The 23,056-nt window shown below is 28.1% G+C and overlaps 4 protein-coding genes across 4 annotated transcripts; 2 read left to right on the forward strand and 2 right to left on the reverse strand.

Moving 5' to 3' along the window:
• Window positions 1-154: 154 nt before the first annotated feature.
• K444DRAFT_585332 (uncharacterized protein) lies at window positions 155-1,916 on the forward strand. Its single transcript, XM_024877911.1, has 3 exons — window positions 155-620; window positions 669-1,171; window positions 1,228-1,916. The coding sequence occupies exons 1-3, from the start codon at window positions 213-215 to the stop codon at window positions 1,778-1,780; spliced, it is 1,464 nt and encodes a 487-aa protein (XP_024739158.1). The 5' UTR covers window positions 155-212; the 3' UTR covers window positions 1,781-1,916.
• A 10-nt stretch (window positions 1,917-1,926) lies between these two features.
• On the reverse strand, window positions 1,927-2,870 carry K444DRAFT_524117 (uncharacterized protein; the record flags this gene model as incomplete). The annotated part of the gene is made up of 4 exons (XM_024874335.1): window positions 1,927-2,210; window positions 2,283-2,459; window positions 2,552-2,676; window positions 2,770-2,870. The coding sequence occupies 4 exons, from the start codon at window positions 2,868-2,870 to the stop codon at window positions 1,927-1,929; spliced, it is 687 nt and encodes a 228-aa protein (XP_024739159.1).
• Window positions 2,871-3,313: 443 nt separating this feature from the next.
• Window positions 3,314-5,471, reverse strand: K444DRAFT_641678 (amino acid transporter; the record flags this gene model as incomplete). Its single annotated transcript, XM_024884652.1, has 10 exons — window positions 3,314-3,766; window positions 3,843-4,171; window positions 4,326-4,346; window positions 4,397-4,774; window positions 4,825-4,888; window positions 4,949-4,967; window positions 5,017-5,061; window positions 5,160-5,228; window positions 5,293-5,363; window positions 5,418-5,471. The coding sequence occupies 10 exons, from the start codon at window positions 5,469-5,471 to the stop codon at window positions 3,314-3,316; spliced, it is 1,503 nt and encodes a 500-aa protein (XP_024739160.1).
• A 1,853-nt stretch (window positions 5,472-7,324) lies between these two features.
• Window positions 7,325-8,363, forward strand: K444DRAFT_508450 (uncharacterized protein; the record flags this gene model as incomplete). The annotated part of the gene is made up of 5 exons (XM_024873413.1): window positions 7,325-7,453; window positions 7,513-7,617; window positions 7,708-7,932; window positions 7,983-8,120; window positions 8,178-8,363. Coding segments are annotated over 5 exons (783 nt in total), but the record flags the coding sequence as incomplete, so codon positions are not given.
• Between the last annotated feature and the right edge of the window lie 14,693 nt (window positions 8,364-23,056).

Raw genomic sequence — 23,056 nt, forward strand, 5'->3', positions numbered from 1 at the left:
AATTGCCACCCCCTCGGCTCCACACCCACTTTCCGTCGACCGCCTCAAACACCCTAGATCAGCGACTAATCAGCTTTGGGTAGGTCTCACTTTGCTGATACCGCTCTTCGATAACCGGACTTAGAGCAGCTTCACTTTCTTCCCATGTTCTTAGCTCTCATAATGTCTGCAAACCTTTGATTTCCTTCGCCTCCATCACCACTCAAGACAGGATGGCTTCAGATTTCCAAACAGCCTTTGAGGTCCTCCGAGGATCCGTCACAGAAGGGAGGGCAGAGAATATGCGCTACAGGCAGAACGAGCTCTACTCTCTTCACTTGGTGTTGCGAGAGAATGCAGAGCCCATCTGTGAAGCTATCACCAAAGACCACGCCGGTCCGACCGTGAAAGCTGAGACGGAGTTCTTCTTGGCAATGGACGCCGTGCGGATATCCTACGAGAGGTTAGACTTCGATAAATCAATGGCAGAGGAATATTTTGTCAAATTTGGGAAGGACAATAGGGAAAGAAGGGCAGCTCTAGGCTTGGTTGCTATTCGACCATCAAGGCACAATCGATTCTATTCGGTCATCACCCCTCTCGTGGCTGCTCTTCAAGCAGGGAACTGTGTCATTATTGAGGTTAGATGTATTCAGTCCATTTCAAGCAGACGTACTAATACCTCACAGCTTGGTCGCTCCTCGCCAGCAGTTGATGGCGTATTGCTAGACATCCTCCCGAAAGCTTTGGATCGAGATACTTTCCACATCATCACAGACAAAATCGGAGAACAATACAAAGACCATATCAATCTTTTGGTTGACCAAGACACCTCGGAGATCTCTTCACCTGCCAAGGGTTTACAATCACCGCCGCAAGGCCGGACGGTCTGCTTTCTCGATCGGACTGGAGACGTCGAACTTGCTGCCAAGACTATCACAAGCAGCCGAACCTTACCAGATTTCTCGTCTCCGTACTCTCCAGATCTTGTGCTAGTCAATGAGTACCTCAAGGAAAACTTCATTGCTCGCTGTTTGGATTTTGCCACTCAAGTCGAACCGTCATGTCCATCCAAAGCTGCCTCATCCGACGATCTTGAGTTTCAGAAGATTCTCAAGCAGACAGAAGCTCGTGGAGAAGTCGCCATCCACAAACGAAACAATGATTTCAGCATCATTGAACTGAAGATCAGGTACAGTGTATTCTTGGTTACTCATAACGCACGTTGGCTGACATAAATGACCACAGATCTTCAAAGTTCACAACCCTCAAAGTAAAAGGCCCCTATATTCTACTCCTCCCAACCACAGGAATAGTAGATTCAGTCACACTGCAACGCTCATTGCCGACACTCCTCTCTTCCTACATTTTCGCCAGTCCTTCTGCAAGCAAATTCATTGCCGAACAAATTCCATCACATGCCACCTATATAAATCAAGTTCCACCACAACTTCTTAGTATATTAGCCCTCCCAACTATTTTTTCCAAGCTAACAAGAGAATCAGTCGGTCCACCATCCCCTACGAATCATTCACACGCCCTCCACCCTCGGTTCACATCTGATATGTTCTCGACACCCCGACCACAATTCATCACGCCTCCAGCCACTTTACCTGCACCCTCAAAACTCATGGAAATTGCTTTGAAACAACTAAAGCCAACAAGACAGAGGCCAGGGCATGCAATTGGATTTTTCGAGCAGGGAATCTTGCTCGGTTTAACTTCAACCGCTCTCGTGGTGCTTCCTCTGCTAGGTTGGGGAGCGTTCAAAGCCGTTAAATTTGGTTTGAGATATTTATGAGATAGGCATGGCGATGATATAGAAGTACGGAGATCGCGGCATAAAGTATCAAGAATACAGGTCTGCCCATTATTTATGAATTAATGCAAAATTATAAGTGGTAGGCATAACTCAACTCCTCGGGCCCAGTTATCGCAAGTCTGCATTCATACCACGTCTTTGGCCTCTGGGATAATTGAAGCTTTTGCCGGCCTTTCAAGATTGAACCACGCAACCTCAGGTTTGTTCCTATGTTTCTCTGACACAGGAACCGTAATCCAGCCCTCCTTGTCTACAAACCCATGACTCTCATACAAATGTTTCCCAAGGCGGCTCGCCTGAACAAACGCTTTCAACCCCAGATTGTCTGCAATATCAGTTCCCCATTTCACTAGCATCGAGCCAGCACCTCGGCGTTGGTGTTCTGGATGTGTTGAGAGCATGTCAATGACTTAAGTCAGTCTGTTAGTGCCTTTTCGATTCTACTTTTGAAGTGTTACGTGATTGCTCTGAATGAACATACTGCAGCAACCATCTTTTGATCTTGCTAATTGTCCTTGAGATAGAGAGTGATAAACCTCTTCACCCCAATCATTCAAGTCTTCATTAGGGAGCCAATCAAAGTGCAACTTCTGGCTCTTCTGTACCTCGGTGGGTGGCTCTTTGCGGATATGCCATTTTGCCGCGCTAATGATTTTTCCTGTTTCGGCCCATTAGGGGATATTCACTGGCAGTGCTTGAACCAAGAACAATATATCTCTGTTGATTTCCGAAAAGTATCATGGAACTTACCAGTCTTAGAGTCAATGACTTTCATGTATGTGGCCGTTGGATCACCCAGCCACCAATCAACCATTCTCTTCACCCCCTTATCTCTCTCCTCTTCTTTTGGAAACTGTAAAAAGAAACCCTGTTCACTATGTAATGAATCAAAACCCAAAGAGTAGATGTTGCTTTGGAGACCTTCTGGAGTTTGAAATATCCACTACCCACAGAAGCACTTCACTTACTAAGGGTCGGTGAATGCAGCGATGTGCATTTCTAGAATCTCGAGAGCATCTGACGGCTCAGCCTGGAGGAGGAGGAGTGATTGTTTCGTAGTGGAGTCCATGCTTCTATGCGTCTGCGCGGAATCTGAAAAGTTGGAAGAACTTATGTGAAGGAGATTGTTGGTGGTGTGCAAGTACACATGAACCGGAAGTGGGGTTTTGGAGGTTGAAAATGAGCGAAGGAAAGGCCGATATTCGGCTGATCAGGTGCCGCGCTACGACCAGGTAGGCATGCGAGGATGGCTGGCCTCCCTATGCAGGCTGGCGCAGGTTTGCAATGCACTCGACTCAACGTCCAGAGGCGTCCAATAAGGTGTGCATAGAAAGAGCGGTGAGTCTACTCGTGTAGATGATGATTTTGGACGATTCAATTGATGCATTAAAGCTATCTTTACGCCAGACACTGAAGTCCTGACTTTCCATCTGCAACACCTAGGAATGTACATTCTTTTCAGAGGTAGCACCACCCCTCCAAGGCCAACGCTTAGGCTTCCCAGCCTCGATTCTACTGATCCCTCCTGATAGTGTCCACAACTGGCCACTTGTATGCATATCTGCCATACGTCATGTAGTACACAATGCTGAAAAGCACTGTCGCTCCGAAAAGGAGGCAACTCCAGTTCATAGTTACAGGATTAACAGTTACTGTAGATGGAAAGAAGCTAAAGAACAGTGCAATGACAATGTATCCCAAACCCACCGCGTTCACAATTGGTCCGAGAACTGGCCCCATATGCCAAGGTCCCCAGTGGAGTTTGTCCTTGTCTGGGTGATTCCGAAGCCGTTTGTGCAGAATGAGGGCGATGGGTACCATGTAAGAGGCCATAAAACCTGCTACAACCATGCTTATGATCGCGTTGAAAGCGGCGGTGCTTCCAATATTTATGAGAGCGAGAAGAAAGGCTATGATAGCGCTGACGAGAATCGAGTATAAGGGTAGGCCGGTTGTTGGGTGGACCTATTTTCAGAATGAATCTCAGTTTTCAAAGTCTCGAGAAATCCTAGAAGGAGTAGCTGAGTTTTGCAAAACTTACGCGACTAATGTAGCTACTGAAAGGAACGGCATTGTCTCTGGCGAATGACCAAAGAAGACGAGAAGCAGTGGCCATACCCCCGCTTCCTGACGCAGCCAAGAGAAAAAGGATCAGGCACGTCATAATCGTAGCAGCCGTGTTACTATTTGTAGCTTGGGCAAAGATTTCAATAAAGGGGAATCCGGTAGGGGTATTTAGTGCTGCATCGATATCCCCGAGGCAAAACAGAAGTGCAAGCAAGAGTGCCAGCCCGAGAACTCCGTTGACCATTATCGTTGCGACTATGGCCCAAGGAACAACTGTCGAGGCATTGTAGACCTCTTCAGCCACTGTGGAGGGCCTCAGAGTTAGCATTACTTCTTCAGGGTGAATATAGGAGTCCCAGGTATGGTTCAATAGAGGCTGGGAGGTTTGGGGAGGCGAATCATGTTTCGTAGCTCCTGGAATATAATCCGGCGAAGAAAAATCTTGGAGAATACATACTATGGTTTGCGCTGTCAGCTCCTTGGTCGAAGTCAGTAGAGCGTCATCTTTTGGGCGGAATTGAACGTTACCGGTGAAAGTGTAGACACTAGCAATGATACCAACAAAAAAAGACAATCCGTCGCTGCTCCAGCCTCCTCCATTAATAAAAGTTGCAAAGACATCTTTCGCAGAGCCATGAGGACCCAGATATACCAACGGAATGAGGACCGCGAAAAACCCAATCACATGAACGCAGAGAAATATACCTTCAACTTTGGGAAGCCATCTCGCCAAGAAAGTGTTTATGAAAACCATAAAGGCTAAGACGAAATAATAAAGGAGTGTGCCTTGCCACCGGGTGGGTGTGTAAGTGGGCTGGTTAAGGATGATTAGTCCTTGGATAATTGTCGCCCCGAGGAAAGCTATGGAAGCTTGGGCGGCCTCCCAGGCAATCACTGTAAGCCAACCTTTCACAAAAGTCAGTGTAATGTTTGAATTCGTTATCGCCTAGTTTTACCTGTAATATAGCTGAGGAATTTCGCTGTGCTAGGCGGCGCTAGAATGGAAACCCAGTGGTATTGCTGGCAAGCGGGTCAGCATGCATACAAAATGGAAACCTCTTCGGGTACTAAAGAACATACCCCACCTGCTAAGGGCATCCTAAGCGCTCATTAGCTTTTTAAAATGCAGTATCTCGTCCTTGACATACATTGAAGCCATCTCTGCCAATGAAGCCATCGCGGCGAGTGTGCCACTGGTGGGTCCAAGTTAGTGCCAGGCCAATAAGTCTCGGGACGGATTCATCCTAAGAACAGAGAAGAGTCGAAGATGAAGGGTCGGGAGGGCTTATACACCCAGCAGAAAATGTAACCATAGACCAGACCCGCAGGACCACCATTCTGAAATCCGTAGAGAAAGACACTAGGCAGAACAAGTCAGCTTTAGCAATAACACAAATCCAGAGTGGATCGGTCTCAGAACTTACGCAAACATTACTTCCCACGTTGCCAAAAGACTGCAAATAAATCCGACGATAGATAGAAACCCGAATCTCCGCTACTCTTCATCAGTCTCGAGATTTTCGGGAGCTGGACCATGCAGTACACGTACCTTGAGCTGTGCTTTCTTTCCATAGAATGCCATCTCTCCTTCATCTCTGGTCATATTCCCTCCAACATATAAGTTTGAAGTTGCAGCCCCAGCCTGGTCGGCAAGCTCCAGGTCTCCGACGGAGTCCAGAATCTTATCATCCATTTCGAAAGCTGCTTCCAACGACAAGAGAGAAGATGAGAAATCGCGCTCACTTGGCGAAAAGTAGTGAGCTTCCTCAGCGAATGCACTTCGAGCTTTCGATTGATAAACAAAGAAATCAAATCCGTGGAGGAGGAACATATGAACTGGGAGGAGCTTCTATCCCAGTCCATGCACCCCGCGATGCGACCAAAAATAGGGTGGGAATGTCCGATACGGAGGGCAAATGCGATCAAGAAACCTGATTGGCAGTTCCTCCACATGGGTTACTTTCTTAATTCGACTTGAGTCAGTCAATGCCGGAAAATGAGCCCAGCTGCATGGCTTGCAGGGTCCACTCTCAAATGCTACCACTGCCAGGGTGTCCGGATATGAACCATCGCGAACGGGAAAGCCCCAACTTGATCTGAGTCTATCGTAGACGCCAAACACCTCATCAAAATATTCTCGCGCCGATGGTTCAACGCCAGAAGACTCTGATACTTGGGTTTGGACGATTTCCATTTGCGGTTTGATAAAGATATTAGATCCCACCCTTTCTGCACTTCAGTCTTCATCCTCTGAAGCGGTCCAAAGGCACCCTCTTCCAGAACGGAGTCAATATGCATACACGGGCCACCATCCGGCGCACCCTTGGCTGAATCCGGTTCGGGGCCACATAGCAACTTGGCCCGCCCCCTGCCCGGGGCACATTTTACTGAATCCGGTCGGTCCGCACGCCAAATTTGACCCGCCCCCGTCCGAAACACATCTCCCGCTCCAGCTCGCCATCGCATGGCCAAAGCGCCCAAATTAAGACTAAAGGAAACCTTCCAATGAGATCCCATTCATGCACAATATCCAAGGTCGAGTACGAGTACGGTCTTTAGCATGCACTACAGAACAATCTTATCATCTACCGTAGTTGGATATATACAGTAAAATCTTGCTATAAGGATAGGGTTTTTATCACCCTTTCATAAAGATATACCAAAGTATCCTAATCAAGTACCAAATCACCGCAAAAATTCGCATGCGGACTGAAGGATTGAATCCTTATCATGGATATCATTATCCATTGGGCTGGAATTGGTCCATGCGCACCTAAATCATATCTCTAGATTCCTTGATTTAAGACCTCTGATTTTCTACAATTTTGCAGTATTTGATCACGGAAATTTCCACTGGGTGGCAGGCTGGCAGCGCAATAGATACGAGGCATCCTTACAACGAGGCTCTAATGTAACACAGAATACCCATTCTTGTGGCTTTGCGCATGAGCCTTATCCAGACTGTCGGGTCAGGAGCGGTTCCCAAACAGTCCAAACAGGAGAGTGAGACAAGTTCAATCTTATTCATGGACCTCCCTGCAGAGTCCTATTGGCGAATTGACTCGAGTCTCTCGACCTCACTGCTACGGTCTCAAAATCAAAATAATATTTTGAATTGCTTCTTTCATTTAAGTCGTTCGAAGGCACTGGAGAGCATGTTGTGTAACGCCGGAGGTGATTGCACTGCCACAAGGCTATATTAATCACAGTTTTCGATTTGCGGACCTCTCGGCGCTTGCGACTTGCCTTGGATCGGTTTGGATGTCAGCGCAGATCAGCCCAGGGTCGACTTAATTGGGCCGAAACCAATTTCTTTTTGAACAAAGAAAAAGGCAAACTAGATGCCGGTTGTGTGTTGTAACTTCTGTCAGAGGTTTTGTCGTTGTCTTGCAGCTATATCACTAATGGGAGTCCAGAATCAACATGGCAATCATAGTTTCAGAAATCAACGAAGGGCCCGTTGCGAACATCGCTGCCTGGTTTGGCACGACTGTAATGATACTCGGCGTATGTACACGTATTTGGAGTAAATACAGTGTCCTTCGGAAATGGACCATAGATGACGCCTTGATTATTGTTACGATGGTAAGTATCCTTAACGTCGACGGACTTGCAAGATGTTGGGCTAATTATTCTGATGTAAGTTCTTGGGCTCTACAATGACCGCCACTATTTCAATGACAGTCGCAAACGGTTTGGGCCAACCGCAATCATCTCTGAGTAACTATCAAATTATAGAGTTCCAAAAGGTAATTTGCTCCGCCTTGTGATTTCAGATGGCGGACTTGTATATCGCGATTCAACCCCGCCTAACAAAGACATAACTTACATTTGAGTAGTATGGCTATGCATCACAGCTACTTTACATTCCGGCTCTTTGCCTCACAAAACTGACCACACTTGTTTATCTTCGCGCTCTGTCACCAGAATCACACTTCGAAACTATGAATACGCTACTAGAAGTCTTCATTATAATTTGGGGTCTTAGTGCCGAGTTTGCGATTGCCTTCCAATGCCAGCTACCTTCACCGTGGGCCATTATTTCCGGGAAATGTTTTAATACGGTATATTTATCCTCCCATGTACTAACCTGCGATTATTAACATCTCGGCAGGCTGCCTTCTGGAAGGCCAATGGCGCTTTTGACATACTAACGGACGTCATAATCGTCTTTCTTCCATTGTATCTTGTCTGGCCCCTTCAGATGCCTTGGAAAAGAAAGGGTATAGTTGTTATGGCCTTCGGAAGTCGAGTCCTGTAAGATATGCTTTTCCGACTCTCCGAGAGTCATAAACAACCTCCTAACTAGGCCATTAGAGTTATCCCGTTCACAGCTTGGCGAATCTACTCTCTGTCTACAACCAGCTCTCGCGATCAAACTCTCTCGCTGTATCACGGCTACCTAACCACTAGCATACAACTTAACTTTGCTATTTTCATGTCCTGCGTGTCATTCCTCAGACCCTTTCTGGAAAGCATGGTCTCCGGTGGCATGGCAACTACCGTCCACTCAATGAGTGCTTCCTATGCGAAGAGCAGCAAACTCAGTTCTCTCTTTTCCACCCGCTCGGGCCGCTCCGACCCCCAAGATTCCAAAATGAAACCGTCCTATCGAATGGAGAGCTTGAGCGAAGTGTTTTTGAACAACAGCTCGGGTACTTTCGGGAAACCTGAGTCGAACACCAACAGCTCGCACAGAGATGTTCCCTCAATGAATAACGATGAGATTCAATTCGAGACCGCAAATACGCCTTAGTGAATCTTTACTAGACGCAGGCGCTCTTAGGCCTACAAGTCGGCGATGGCGTGGATAATTGAATATAACGACTGAAGTATGCCGCTTTTTGAATGTGTTAAGTTAACTGGAGAGGGTTTTCGGCCGCGAGTTCTTGGAGGACTAGTTTTTGGAATCACTTTTGAGGCGAAGTGAGGCGGTGCAGATTTGCACTTCACATTTATACATGACCGGGGAACCCTATTAATCCGGGACATGATTTGCTTTCAAGGTTTCAACGAGACTGAGAATGCTTGTTGGTTATCACTCGAACTCTGTCGCTGGCTCTCCACCCAGCCGGCCATCGGATTTAAACGTCAGGGCGAGATGTTGACCGTACACCCGGGGAGTAGCAAACCAACTCTAACTGTCCGAACTAAGCGTCAAGAAATCAGTCTGCTTGACCCCGACTTTGCAGATGTGCTGAGAAGTAAGTCTCTTGAAGCATTACAAGAAAACCCAGATATTTGTAGCTAACTGCTAGAATGACCAGGGTCTGAAATGCCAAAACGGCAGCCTTCGCGCACATTTCTTGACAGTGAAATTGAGTTCAACGCTATGTACCCAGCTCTCTACCAAGATGGACGACTCCTGCGTGGCAATGGGTAGTGTCGTTCTTGCTGCTACGCTGTAGGAGGTCGCCGACTGAGATGTGCTGCATGGGAAAAATTCTCAATAAGGGCGCTTAGAATACTTTTGCCGGCCCTGGAGGACCCGTTAGAGATGACTTAGAATCTTGAGACTCCATATACTTAGCGGATGAGGCTAAGAGAACCTACCGAAGATGAAGATGACAGAGATTCGTGAAGGCATGGTTGTTGAGCTCTTATTAAAGTGGACCGGAGTTTATATATTCGGGGCAGGCTCTTTCCTCTATAGTCGATCCGATCCAAAAGCAACAAAATAAAAAAAGTCTACCAAAATACTGATATAAATCGTATTAATCGAAATTATTATATATCTTGTAGTAATTAATTCCCTGGTCTCCGATTTTTAATACCTTTAATATTACAAGAGTTATAAAGCATGTAATTATTTTTATATAAGCTTATATAGAAATTTTTGTATTTTATAAAAGTAAAAAAATTATATCTCATATAATATATAAAGCTATATGTAATTAAAACTATATTCTTTTAATACTTTATATTTTCTTTAATAATAACTATAATATATATAGAACTATATATAATTTAAGAATATATAATAAATCTCGGATATTACAAGTATTAATTAGGGAAATCAATAGCCCTTTAATATTATAACTAACTATTATTTATATTATAAGAATTAGGCTTATAAATTACTAATTATATATATATTATTAGGGCCTCTTATTTAGAAGAGGCTTTTCTAGACCTTATAAGAAGAATAGAAATTAGTTTTATACTAAATTTAATACTATAATTTTATAATTTATTAATTTATTTTATTATCTTATTATTTACTAATAAATATCTTATAAGCTAATTTCTCTATCTTTAAAAGAAATAGTTTAATAAGTAATTATATCTCGAAATCTGTAAAATATATAACTCTTTATTAAAACTATTTCTATAAAAGAAATTAACTAGATTAATTCTAATATAAATAATAGTAAAGGTTTATCTAATACTTTTAATAGAACTCTTTAGAAGCTTCTAAAAGCTAGTAATAATAATAGAAATAATTCCGGTAATAATTGAAATACCGAAATTAATACTCGAATTATTATTATCTAAACTATAAAATAAAACTTATATATTAAAGTTAAAATACTTTAATAAAAGCAAGAATTAGTAAATATAATTAATTAATATATCCTATAATTAAAGTAATATAAGAATACTTTTAGAGATATCTTATAGTTTATTATATCTTATAAAAACTCTATTTATAAGTTTATCCTATTTTCTTTAATAGTTTCTATTAGAGAACTTTCTAGAATAGAATTAGAATTTATTTATTTTTCTAATATAATAAGCTTTAAAAATAATCTTAATACTATTTATTAGAAGCTATTATATAATATCCTAAAGATATATTTAAACTAAAAGAAGCTTTTTAAAGTCCGGATACCTGATTTATATTATAGAAAATTCCTTAAAAAATAAAGAATATTTATATTTTTCTAGAAGGCAATTTTTAGAACCTAACTTTAGACTTATAATAAATACTTTTCTAGAATTAACTCTATTATAAGTACTTTAGAAATAAATACCTTAATAAAATACTAGTTCTATTTCAGATATAGTTTATTAGATTTATAAATAAAAAGAATACTTTTCAGAAAATATAAAATATTTCAAATATACTAAATAGGCTTAGTAAAACCCTAATAAGGCCAAAATTATAAAAGAGTTAAAGTATTTATAAAAGCAGATTAATACTATTATTATAAAAAAGTATTCTAAAAGAAATTCTTTTAAGAAATAAAGAAAAGAAAAAACCAAATATTAAATATTAATAATTTTAGCTATAATAAAAAAGATATATTATTTTATATAATTATTTAAATAAAATTAATATGGCTAGAAATAGATACTTTAGAAATATATAATAGATTTAGTAATACCGAATTAGATTATAATTTCCTTAATAATAATTAGATTTAAAGCTAGAGCTTTATTACTTTAGTTAAATATAATTAAGAATTTATAATCTTTTATAAAAACAGATTTAAGGTTTATTAAGCTTATAATTTTAACATATTTATTATAGATAATTATAATAAGATATATATTTTTAAGTTCTAGTTTTATAAATATAAAAATATTAGTTCTTTATAACTTTATTTTTAATATAGAATTTTATAAAGTAATTCTTATATAATATATAGATTATATTAAGAAATAATAGACTTTATATATTTATAATAATTACTAGATTTCTATTTTATTATATAGTTCTAGTAATACTAAATAAAAGTTTTTAATATAATAAATTAATACTTTCTAAAAAGAAGCCTTAGAAATATTTATTTATTTCCGAAATAATAAATATAAAAATTTCTTAAAGGTTTTTAATTCTAATAAAGCTTTAGAATTTCCCAATTTTAATAGTATTAAATACTCTATTAATATAAATAACATAGTTCTATATAGACCTTTATATAATTTATTAGAAATCTAACTAGAAATATTATATTTATATTTATAAAATATATTTTATAAATATTAGATAAGGCCTAATAATAATCTAATAGAAATACTTATTTTTTTTATTTCCATAAAGAATAAGGAACTATATTTTTATATTAATTATTATAGACTTAATTAAGTTATAATTAAGAATTAATATTTATTTCTTTTTATTAATAAAATATTTAATTAGCTTTATAAAGCTAAGATTTTTATAAAATTAGATTTTAAGAATATATATTATTAGATAAGAATTTATAAAAAATATAAATAAAAAATAGCTTTTAGAATCTATTATAGCTATTTTATATATTTTATAATATCTTTTAAGCTAGCTAATATATTAGCTATATTTCAAATATATATTAATATTATATTTATAAAACTTTTAAATTATTTTATAATTATTTATTTAAATAATATTCTTATTTATTTTTGAAATAAAAATAAATATTATAATTATATTTACTAGATATTTATTAGATTATTATAGTATAGCAGGCTATATTCTCTAAAAATTATATTATTTTAGTATTTTTAAGGTTTTAGTTATATAGTAAAGACTATAGCCTTTTATATATAACTTATAGAAATTATATAAGAAAGCTAGTTTTTTTATAGTTTTAGAAAATAATTCCTTTTTAATATTTAATTAATTAAGCTTTTATATACTATATACTATTTATACTTTATTATTTATACTTTTAATTTATTATTTTATTATTAAGTTATATTTTATATAGATTTTTATATTATTATAATTTCTCTTTTATATATTTTATAATAAGTAATATAGAAAAGATTAAAACTTTATAATTAAGGTAATATTTTTATAAAGTTCTAAGAAATATCTATAAGGCGAATTATTAGCTTAGTAAATTTAGGGGGAAAAAAACTATTATAATACTTTAAGCTTAAGGCCAAAATATTAAAAATATATAAGTATTAATTTTAATATCTTATATTAATTTCCGATATATCTAGTAACTTAAATATAAATTAATTATAAGATATAATTACTAGTATAATATATAGAAATAATAGAAATAAAGGCTAATTATAAAAGGAAAAAAAAAGGGGGAAATAAAATAAGAAAAATTATACTAAGATAATATAAATTAGATCTTAGTTAGAAATAGACTTTAGTACTTGGAAATAAAATTATATTATTAATTTATATATTATTTTTAGTAAAAAAGCTTGCCTCTAAATCCGGAAAAACTATCTAAAAGAAGAAATATTCTTAATTTTAAATAGAATAATAAATAGAAACCGGAAATAAGAATTGAAAAGAAATCGGAAATAAGAAATTATATAAATAATTTAGGAAAGCTTCTAGAAAAAGAAAAGAATATTAAATAGTAAAAAAGAAAAGAATTCAGAAATATTAGAAAGATTAGTAAAATTATATTTATTATTTTTATTATTACTTTTAATAATAATATTAAGAAAAGATATTATAAATATTAAGCTAATAAAATAGAAAAGAAAGTATAAATAATAGAAATAAAACTAGAAAAGCTATTATCTTATTACTACTAATACTAAAACTCGAATCTTAATTATATTTATTATTATTAATTAGTTTCTCTTAAATCCCGGGTTTTAAACTAAAAGATATATTTAAATAGAAAATTAGCTTTTTAGAAATCTTATTAATAAAAGTCTCAGATATAGAAATTTTATAATTAATTATAAAAGAAATTATTAAGATTAATATAGCTAAAAATAAATATATACTAGTATTGGATTTAAATCTACTATTTATAGAAGCTTCTAAAATACTATAATTTCAGAAAAGTAATATTTTTATATTTTTAGAATAATATATAAATATATATAAGAACTATTATATTTCTAATAATATTAAAAGAAAAAGAATTATTTATTATATTTCTTTTATTTATAAGAATTAGATTAAGACTATATTAAAATATTATATTAATAATCTAGAAGATTATTAAGAAATTAAGTTTTTTAAAGCCTTACTAAAGGAATTCCGGAAGTATAACTAGAAAATACTTAAAATTAGCTATAACTTTTTTAATTAAATTATTATATAAGCCTAGAAAAAAGGAATTTCTTTTAAGTCTTATATTAATATATTTAATAAAGTATTAAAGAAATTACTAAGAATTTATAAGAGAATTATTTATTTTAATAAGAAATTATATTTTTAAAAATATAAACTTTAAATCTATAGATATTTCTATTTATAAATATAGTAAAATATATAAGAAAGTAGTAATATTGTATTAGTATAAAAAGAAAAAATACTATTTTACTATTACTAATAACTTAGATATATCTAGACTTAAATAAGAATACTTAAATATAATAGTTTATAATATAATTTCTAAATTAGAAAATAATTACTTTTTACTAGTTTCTTTTATTATATTTTCTAAAGCTATTATAAATATAAGTAAAAAGAGAATTTAATCTATAGCTAATTATATAAAACTTACTAAAAGTAGTAAATCTAAAGAAAATAATATTAACTAGCTAATAAAAAGTCTAGAAAAACTATCTATTACTATTATAACTTAAAAAAATCTATAGAAATAACTTAATATAGCTATTATTATAATTCGAAAAGATATCTATAGCTTATTTATATAATCTAGCTAATTATAGTAAATATAATAGTATTAATAGTCTAGTAAATATAATTTAGGTCTTTAGAAAAGATATACTAGAAGTTATAATAAAGAATATAAAGAATATTATAATAGCTATAATAATTAAGCTAGAATAAATAAAGAATTTAGATAATTATATTCTAGAAAAAGTTAGTTTTAAGTATAATTAGAAAATATTACTTAAATTAATATAGCCTATAATATAAATCTAAAACCGAAAAAACGAATTTATTATAGGTATTATAATAGAAATAAAAATAAAAATATTAATCCGAAATATATTTATATTTTTTAGTTCTATTACTTACTAATAAAAGAGCTTATAAATTATAGATATACTTACTAATTAAATAGAAAATAATATAAAAGACTATTTAAGCCTAAATAAGAAAGTATTTCCTTTTTCCTTATTAGTAAATACTAGTAATTTAACTAAATTATTTCCTAAATTTGAAAAGAAGAATTTAATTATAACTTAAATATTTAATCTAAAAATATCTAGAGATTAATAGGAAATATCTAGTTTATTAAGCTAAAAAGAGAAAAGAGAACTAACTAACTAAAATCTATATATAAAAGCAAGTAAATTATATTTAGGAAATCTAAATAACTGCTTTACTTTAGAGGAAATTATATTAGAATTACTAATATTTCAGGTTCTGAAATTAATAAATAGTATTAAGATTTGGCTATAAATAGTATTTCTATTAATATTATAATAAGTTCCTTATTAAGGAAAAAAAGAAAAGAAATAGAAATAGCTAAAAAGATTTTCTAAAAATAAGCTAGAATAAAAGAAAAGCTATTTTATATAAAAGACTAGAAAAATACTATTTTAAGAAATAATAAATAAAGAAATAACTTAGCTAAGAATATAGATATTAATACTTCCGGAAATAAATAAAATAAATTAGAAACCTAATATATTCTTAATTATAATAAATATAGAACTCCTAAAGTTAATAATATTTTAATAAAACTATTAAAGAAAATAACTATTTTATTTCTAAAAACTTAAAAAGAAATAAAAATATTTATTAATATCTTAAAAATATTAGATTTAGCTATTATATTTTAAAACTAATAAATTAAGAATAATACTTTTTATTTTACTATTTTATAAATAGAAAATACTATTATATTAAATATAGTTAAATATATTAGAAAATCTATATAACTAGTAGCTATAGCTTATATAATAAATAAAATATTTAAGAAATTAGAAATATTAGTTTAGGTATTTAATACTAATAAAATTATTTAATTTAAAGATAATAATATTAATATTCGAATATTACTAGGTTATAAATATATTATATAATTTCTATATTTCTAATTTATATTTTAAGAACCTTAAGGAAATATTAAATATAAAGAAATAATTAATACTAGAACTAAAATTAATATTTTTTCTGAAAAGATTTCTAGAAATATTAGTAAAGTAATATATAATACTATAGATTATTAAATATTTATTATTATTAGAACTGAATTTGGATTTATAGAAATAGTAAAGTTTAGAGCTAAGGTTATAAATAAAATAGAATATAAAGATATATTTTTTCTAGTTAAAAAAGCTCTAAAGATTTTATTTAATTAATTATTTTTAGTAAAAATAAAAATAAAAATTATATATAGAAATAATAATTTATAGAATAGAAGATTTACTAATTCTAAAAATAATTAGAATACTTATATTATTATAATTATTTTATCTTTAAAGAATACCGGAAAATAGAAAAAAATAATAGTTTAAGAATATTAAACTTCTAGAATTAAGGAATTAAGTAATATAAAATAAGAAACTAAAGATAAAAAGAAAAAATAAAGTCTAATATTATAACTAGTAGTAATATTAGAAGAAATAGAAAGATATTAGAATTTCTTATTAATTCTTTGATTTTAGGTTTAGAAGTTTAGGAAATTAATAATATTTTTAAGAAAACTAAAATAGAAAAGACTTTAATTAGAGTATTATTAAAAGTAATTCCGGATTTAATAGAAAAAAAAGTAAAAAGGATATTAAATAAAGATATTTCTAAAAGTAAAAGTAAAATAATACTTTCTAATAATAAAGAAATATATTTCCGAAGCTATAAAATATAGAATCTAAAACTAGAAAGAATTCTGAAATATATAAAAACTTAAAGAAAATATATTAGAATACTAGATAAAAAGGCATTTTTTATATCTAACTAGAAAGAAGCTAAATAAAAAGATTATAAATTCCAGAGATTAGATAAAAATAGTACTAGAGAAAATAGCTATAGCTTTTAAAAAAAGAATAATAATTGTAATTTATTTCTAGTTATAAAAATATAAAAAATAAAAAATAAGAAGATTTAACTAATAAATACTAATAATAGAACTAAAAAAGAACTAGATAAATATTTAAACTAGTTTAAAAGATCTAAAACTAGAAAATATTTATAAAAATATACTAAAAAGTATAAGAACTATTTTCTATTAAAAATATTAGCTATTTTAAAAGATTTATAACTTATTTCGAAATATCTTAAATAATTAGATATTAGTAACTAGTTCTAGGAAAGAAACTAGCTATATTTCGAGAATTAATAATTTACTAAAAAGATATAATTATATTTAATTAAAAAGAAATAGGAAAAGTCTATAAGAATATTAGTTTACTTATTCTAATTAAGACTATTAAATATAAGGTCTAATAAGAGAAGAATTTCCTATATCCTAAAATTCTAGTACTAATAATAATAAAAATATTATTAGAATATATAGATTATAGAATTCTTAAGAGATATAATAAATCTTATTAAAATATATAGTTTTTAGTTATAAAAAAGATTACTAGAAGTTATAAATTAATTAATACTATTATAAAAATAAATTTAATAATTCTATAAAATACTAATTTATTTTCGTTTATTAATAAAATCTTAGAGAAATTTACTAGATATATTTATATTTTTATAATTAATTTCTTTTTTAAATATAATTAACTTATATTAGATATTTATAATATTTCTAGAACTATTAAAAATAACTATATTATTTTAAAGAACTACTAATTCTATTATATAATTTATATAAATTATTATAACTATTCTAAAAAATTTATTTCCTAAAATTACTATACTATTTATTAATAATATTAGAATTAAAGAACCTTATATAAACTATAATAAATAATTTATTTTATCTAATATTTGGAGTTTTATATTTAAATACCTTTAAAACCTAAATATAATCTTAAATAGAATTAAATAAGCTAAAGCTAATATTAGAGAAAAATTATAGTTCTATTATAATAATATAATTATTATTAGCTTTATTTATAAAGTATTTAGAAAAAGCTTTTTAAGCTTAGAAATTACTAAAATCTTAAAATAGAAATATTATAATAATATAACTAAAAATAAAGTATTTATTAGAATTATTATTTACTATTATATTTAAATTGAGAGCTTTATAATTATTACTAAATCTATTTATTACTTAATAAGAAAAATATATAATATAGAACTAGAATAATAAATAAATATAAGCTATATAAATTCTTTAAAAAAAGCTTATTACTATTCTAATATTTTATAAATTATATTATAATTTATTAAAAAGTTAGAAAATAATTATATTAGTAATAAATACTAGTTTAAATAAATAGAATAGAACTCTTAATTAATATAATAATAAAAAGAAAAAGAGAATTATATAATATAAGTCTAGAATCTAAAATAATACTAAATAGAAATATAATACTATTAAGAGAAAATATTGAGAGCTAGTAAAATATTTATAAAAAGTATAATTATGGCTATATAGAGTTTATTTTATTCTTAAACTAGATACTAATATACTTGTTATATAGCTAAGTAAAGCGGCTATAGATTTTTCTAGAGCTTGAGTTATTTACTAGCTAATATAGATTTAATTATTTAATTTTAAAATTAAATATATTAAAGAAACCAAATATACTATTACTAATAAATTATTAAAATGCCTATAATAAGAAAGCAATACCGAAGATAATAAGAATATTAATAAATAGTTAATAATAGAGCTTAATACTATTAGAATAGTATTTATTAAATAGAAAGTTTAGTTAAAGAAAGAAGTTCCGATTTAGTTATATAATATTATTTTAAGAAATTAAACTTTTAAAATCTTTACTAGATATTTAGATAATAGTATCTAGTTACTAGAGATTAATAATTAAGGCCTTATTATATCTAGAAGCGAATTAATAGTATTAAAAAATAATAATATTCGAAAGTTATATAATAAAAGCTATAGTATTTTATATATAACCTTTAATAAAATAGTAAATAATAATACTAACTTCTATATTTTACTTAATAACCCGACTATTTTATTAGATTCTTTAAATAATAGCTATTTCGAATAATATAAGAATATTATATAATATTTTATAATATTTTCTAAACTAGAAAAAATATCTAGAACTGAGTTTCGAAAATTAAATAAAGAAGCTTTAAATTATAATATAAGAGATTAATTATTATAAAGAATTATATTTAAAATATATTTATTTTAATTTATTATTAATAATTAAGAATAAAGGAAAATTATTATTAAAAAACTATATAATAAAATTAGATATATTAGAAAAGAAAATACTTTTTATTTAGTAATTAGTTATTATTACTAGAAAGATTACTATAACTATATACGGAAATATATTAATACCTATAAGATTTATTAATATAAGAGTAAAAGAAAATAGAAAGAAGTTCTATATTTAATAAAAGCTATATTTCTTTTCTATTATCTTAAGATTAATATAGTTAAATTACTAGATTATAAAAAATATAACTTATTAGTTATTATTAGAAATAATTTCTTAAAATAAGTTAAAGTTAGACCTTTAAAGAACTTAACTAGTAAGAAGATTATAAAGTTTATTTAAAAGAAAATTATTTATAAATATAATTTATTTAGATAGCTTAAAATAAATAATAGATTAGAATTTAAAAAAGTAATAACTTAGGAATATAATAAGCTAGAAATTAATAGAATTATTATTTTAGCCTATAATTCTAAAGAAAATAGTATAATTAAAAAAGAATATTAACTAATTATTTAAGTACTTATTATATTTATAATAAATAGAAAAAAGTCTTAAATTAATTTATTATTATATATTCTATTTACTAATCGAGTTATTATATATAAACTAACTGAATTTATTTTCTTTTATATAATCTATAATAAAGAAGCTATATTATTTATAGAAATATATTTTCTAATTTAGAGAATATTTAAATAAAATAAAATAAAATTAGTAATAGAGAAATGCTTTTAGAAATATATATAAAGTAAATATAAATAAAAAATAAAAATATTAAAGAAACTAAAATAAAAAAGAATAAAAGAAACTAAAAAGAAAGAAATAATTTAATACTATTTACTAGATTTATTTAAAGCCTATTTCTAAAAAAATCTAGTTCTTATATATAATATTAAATTAATAAATTAAAACAAGTCAAGAAATATAAAGCTATTATATTACTAGCTTGGGCTATATAAAATAAGATATATGAATTAACTAAAAGAATATTATATACTAGAAAAGCTTAATAGTACTATATTTTAAAGAATATATACCGGGAATTAATTTAAATAATTTATTAAAAAAATAGATTCTGGTATTTTTCCAAAAATAAAATTAATAATAAATATATATTTATAAATAAATGTTTTAAGATAAATATAAAACTAGAAAAGAAAGTAATTATAGAATATTATAAGCAAAATAGTACTTAAGAGATTAAGAAAGCTACTAGTATTATTATATATATTCTAGAATTACCGGAATTAAAGAAAGTAAAATATATTTCTTTTATAAAGAATTAGGAAAAAGCATCTAATAATAGAAGCTCTTTTTAACTTGAAATAAAGCTTATTACTTCTAATTTTTTATATATTTTTCAATTTTTTATTCTAATTATTATTTATAGTCTTTAGAGACTATTATTATTAGATTACTATTCTGGAAATCAGATAAGCTTTACTATTACTCATTTTTTATTATTATCTAATTATTACTACTAGATAGTATTTTTAATATAAGATTCTATTATTAGATTTTAGAAATTAAATATAAAGTATTTCTTTTAATATAAAATTAAATAAAGAATTAAAAAGTTATCTTATAAATTCTTAATTCCGAACTATAATACTTTTTAAAAAGTTCTTATAATATAAATAGTTATTATATATAAAAAAAAGAAAGAAAAAAAAGGAAGCCTTTTATATATCTTTTATAAAACTAGAAGCTTTTTAGAAGCTCTATTTACTTTTTTAACTAGCTATTCTTATAGCTTATACTAGTTTAAAGCTTAACTATAATACTAGTAAATCTTAATTTTAACTTAAACTATTATTATAAATTTACTTATAATATTTAAGTAAACTTTCTAATTAGAAGTTATATATAAACGAAATAGCTAAACTAAAAGCCTTATAAGAAAAAAGGAAAATATTATTAAATCTAATAGTTATTTTGGAAAGTATTTAATAATATATAATTCTAGAAATCTTTCGAATATTAAATAAACTAGATCTATTTATTTAAAACCTATTTTATATTTAGCTTACCTTATATAAAAAACTTATTTTTCTTCTATATAATTATAGTTATATTTAAAGTATATATTAAGGCTTAATAAATATATTATATATTTCTATTTCTATATAAAGATAACTTTTTTTATATAAAATCTATTCTTTAATTAAGATATTATTTTATTACCGGAAATTAATTACTTTTTTAAAAAGCTAATATAATTTAATAATTCTTGTTATTAAATATTATCTAAATAATTAAAAAGATATCTTTAATTCTATATTCTTAATACTAATTTAGAATATTTAATTTTTCTATATTTTATATTAACTTTAATATTTATTATTTTAAACTTAATAATAGTATTATAAACTCTATTTATATTATCTTATAATTCTTTTTTTTATAATTTCTAAAGCCTTTAATATTATTTTAAAATTTTAATTAATTAAATAGTTTTATATTATATAAAGTCGATTTTAATAAATATTAAATAAATATAATTAGCTTTTAAAAGAGATATAAATTAGTTTCAGAAAAAGTAATATTTTATTCTAAACTATTTTCTAATTCTATTATTCTAACTTTTTTTCTATTAATATTTATTTTATATTTTTCTAATATCTTTAATATATTTTGTCTTTTATATATTTCTTATATAATTTTCTTTCTTTTATATTATTTTTTAAGTTAATAAAAACGTTTTTAAAGAAATAAAGAAATTAGAATACATTTATATTATAAAATCTTTATTATTTTCTTTTATATTCTAATATTTTAAATATTATTATTATATTTATATTTCTATTTTATTATCTTTTTATTTTCTTATTATTACTATTTAGTTTAATTTACCTTAACTATTTCCTAGATTATATTTCCTTAGATATATATATTTATATTCTTTTCTATAATAAAAGCCTAATTTTATATTTTACTTTTTATAATTATTCTTAATTTATAATTATATTATCTTAAATATATCTAATTATTATATTTATTTTCCCTATTATATATATTACTATTTTAGCTTTATTTTCTTATTAGAAAAAAAGAAAAACTCGAATATATATAATATCTTTCTATAATTCAAGTTTATTCTAATTTATTCTTTATTTTAGAAAGTATTTAAAAGAAATTCTTATAATCTCAAGAACTTTTAATTTTATAACCTATAACTATTATACTAATAATATTTTTATAACTTCTTTAAAAATAATAAAATAGCTAAAAAATAGATTCCTTAAACTAATAAAATATAATAGCTAGTTCTTATAAGCTATAGTATTATTAAAAGCTTATAAATTAATAGTATTAAAGTTTAGAGTATTAAAAGAGTTTAGGTAATTATAGAAGGCCTACTAATATTAGAAAAGATAGCTATAATTACTAAATTTAATATAAATATTCTAGATAAACTAAGTAGTATATATAATAAACTCTTAAAATAGAAAACCTTTATTAGAAACGAAACTAGACTAGAATTAACTAAAAAAGAACTAAAGAATTATTAAGCTAATAATAGAAAATTCGAGAATATTATTAAAGGTATTACTAAAAGTAAATAAAAGAAGCTTAATAAAATTAAAACTATAGTAAATAATCTAGAAACTAAGAATTAGAATAGAATTATATTATATAATAAAGCTTTTAGCTAAAATATTAATAATATTTATAATAACCTTAATAAAAACATTTATAAGAAGTTATATTTCTTTTTTAAAATAAAACCTTTAATATATAAAGCCATTTAGTTAATTAATAAAGCTATTTTAAATATATTAAAAATAAAAAGTATTAAAATACTAGTATATTTACTAGATTAGATATTACTAAGGTATTTAAATATACTAAAGCTATTTCGGAACCTAAAGAATTAGATTTTAAGCTATTATTAGCTAATAATCTTAAGGCTAGATAATATATCTTTAATATTTCTAGAATTTTAATTAAGGAAATTTATAATAATAAGCCTTTTTCTACTTTCTAAAATAACTTCAAAAAATAGGCCCTTATTATAATTTCAGCTTTAATTTAATTACATTTAGCTAATAAGAATAGAACTAATTTAATATAGTCTAGTAATAAATC

The sequence above is a fragment of the Hyaloscypha bicolor genome, assembly GCF_002865645.1.
Source record: "Hyaloscypha bicolor E unplaced genomic scaffold K444scaffold_53, whole genome shotgun sequence".
NCBI classification, from domain to species: domain Eukaryota; kingdom Fungi; phylum Ascomycota; class Leotiomycetes; order Helotiales; family Hyaloscyphaceae; genus Hyaloscypha; species Hyaloscypha bicolor.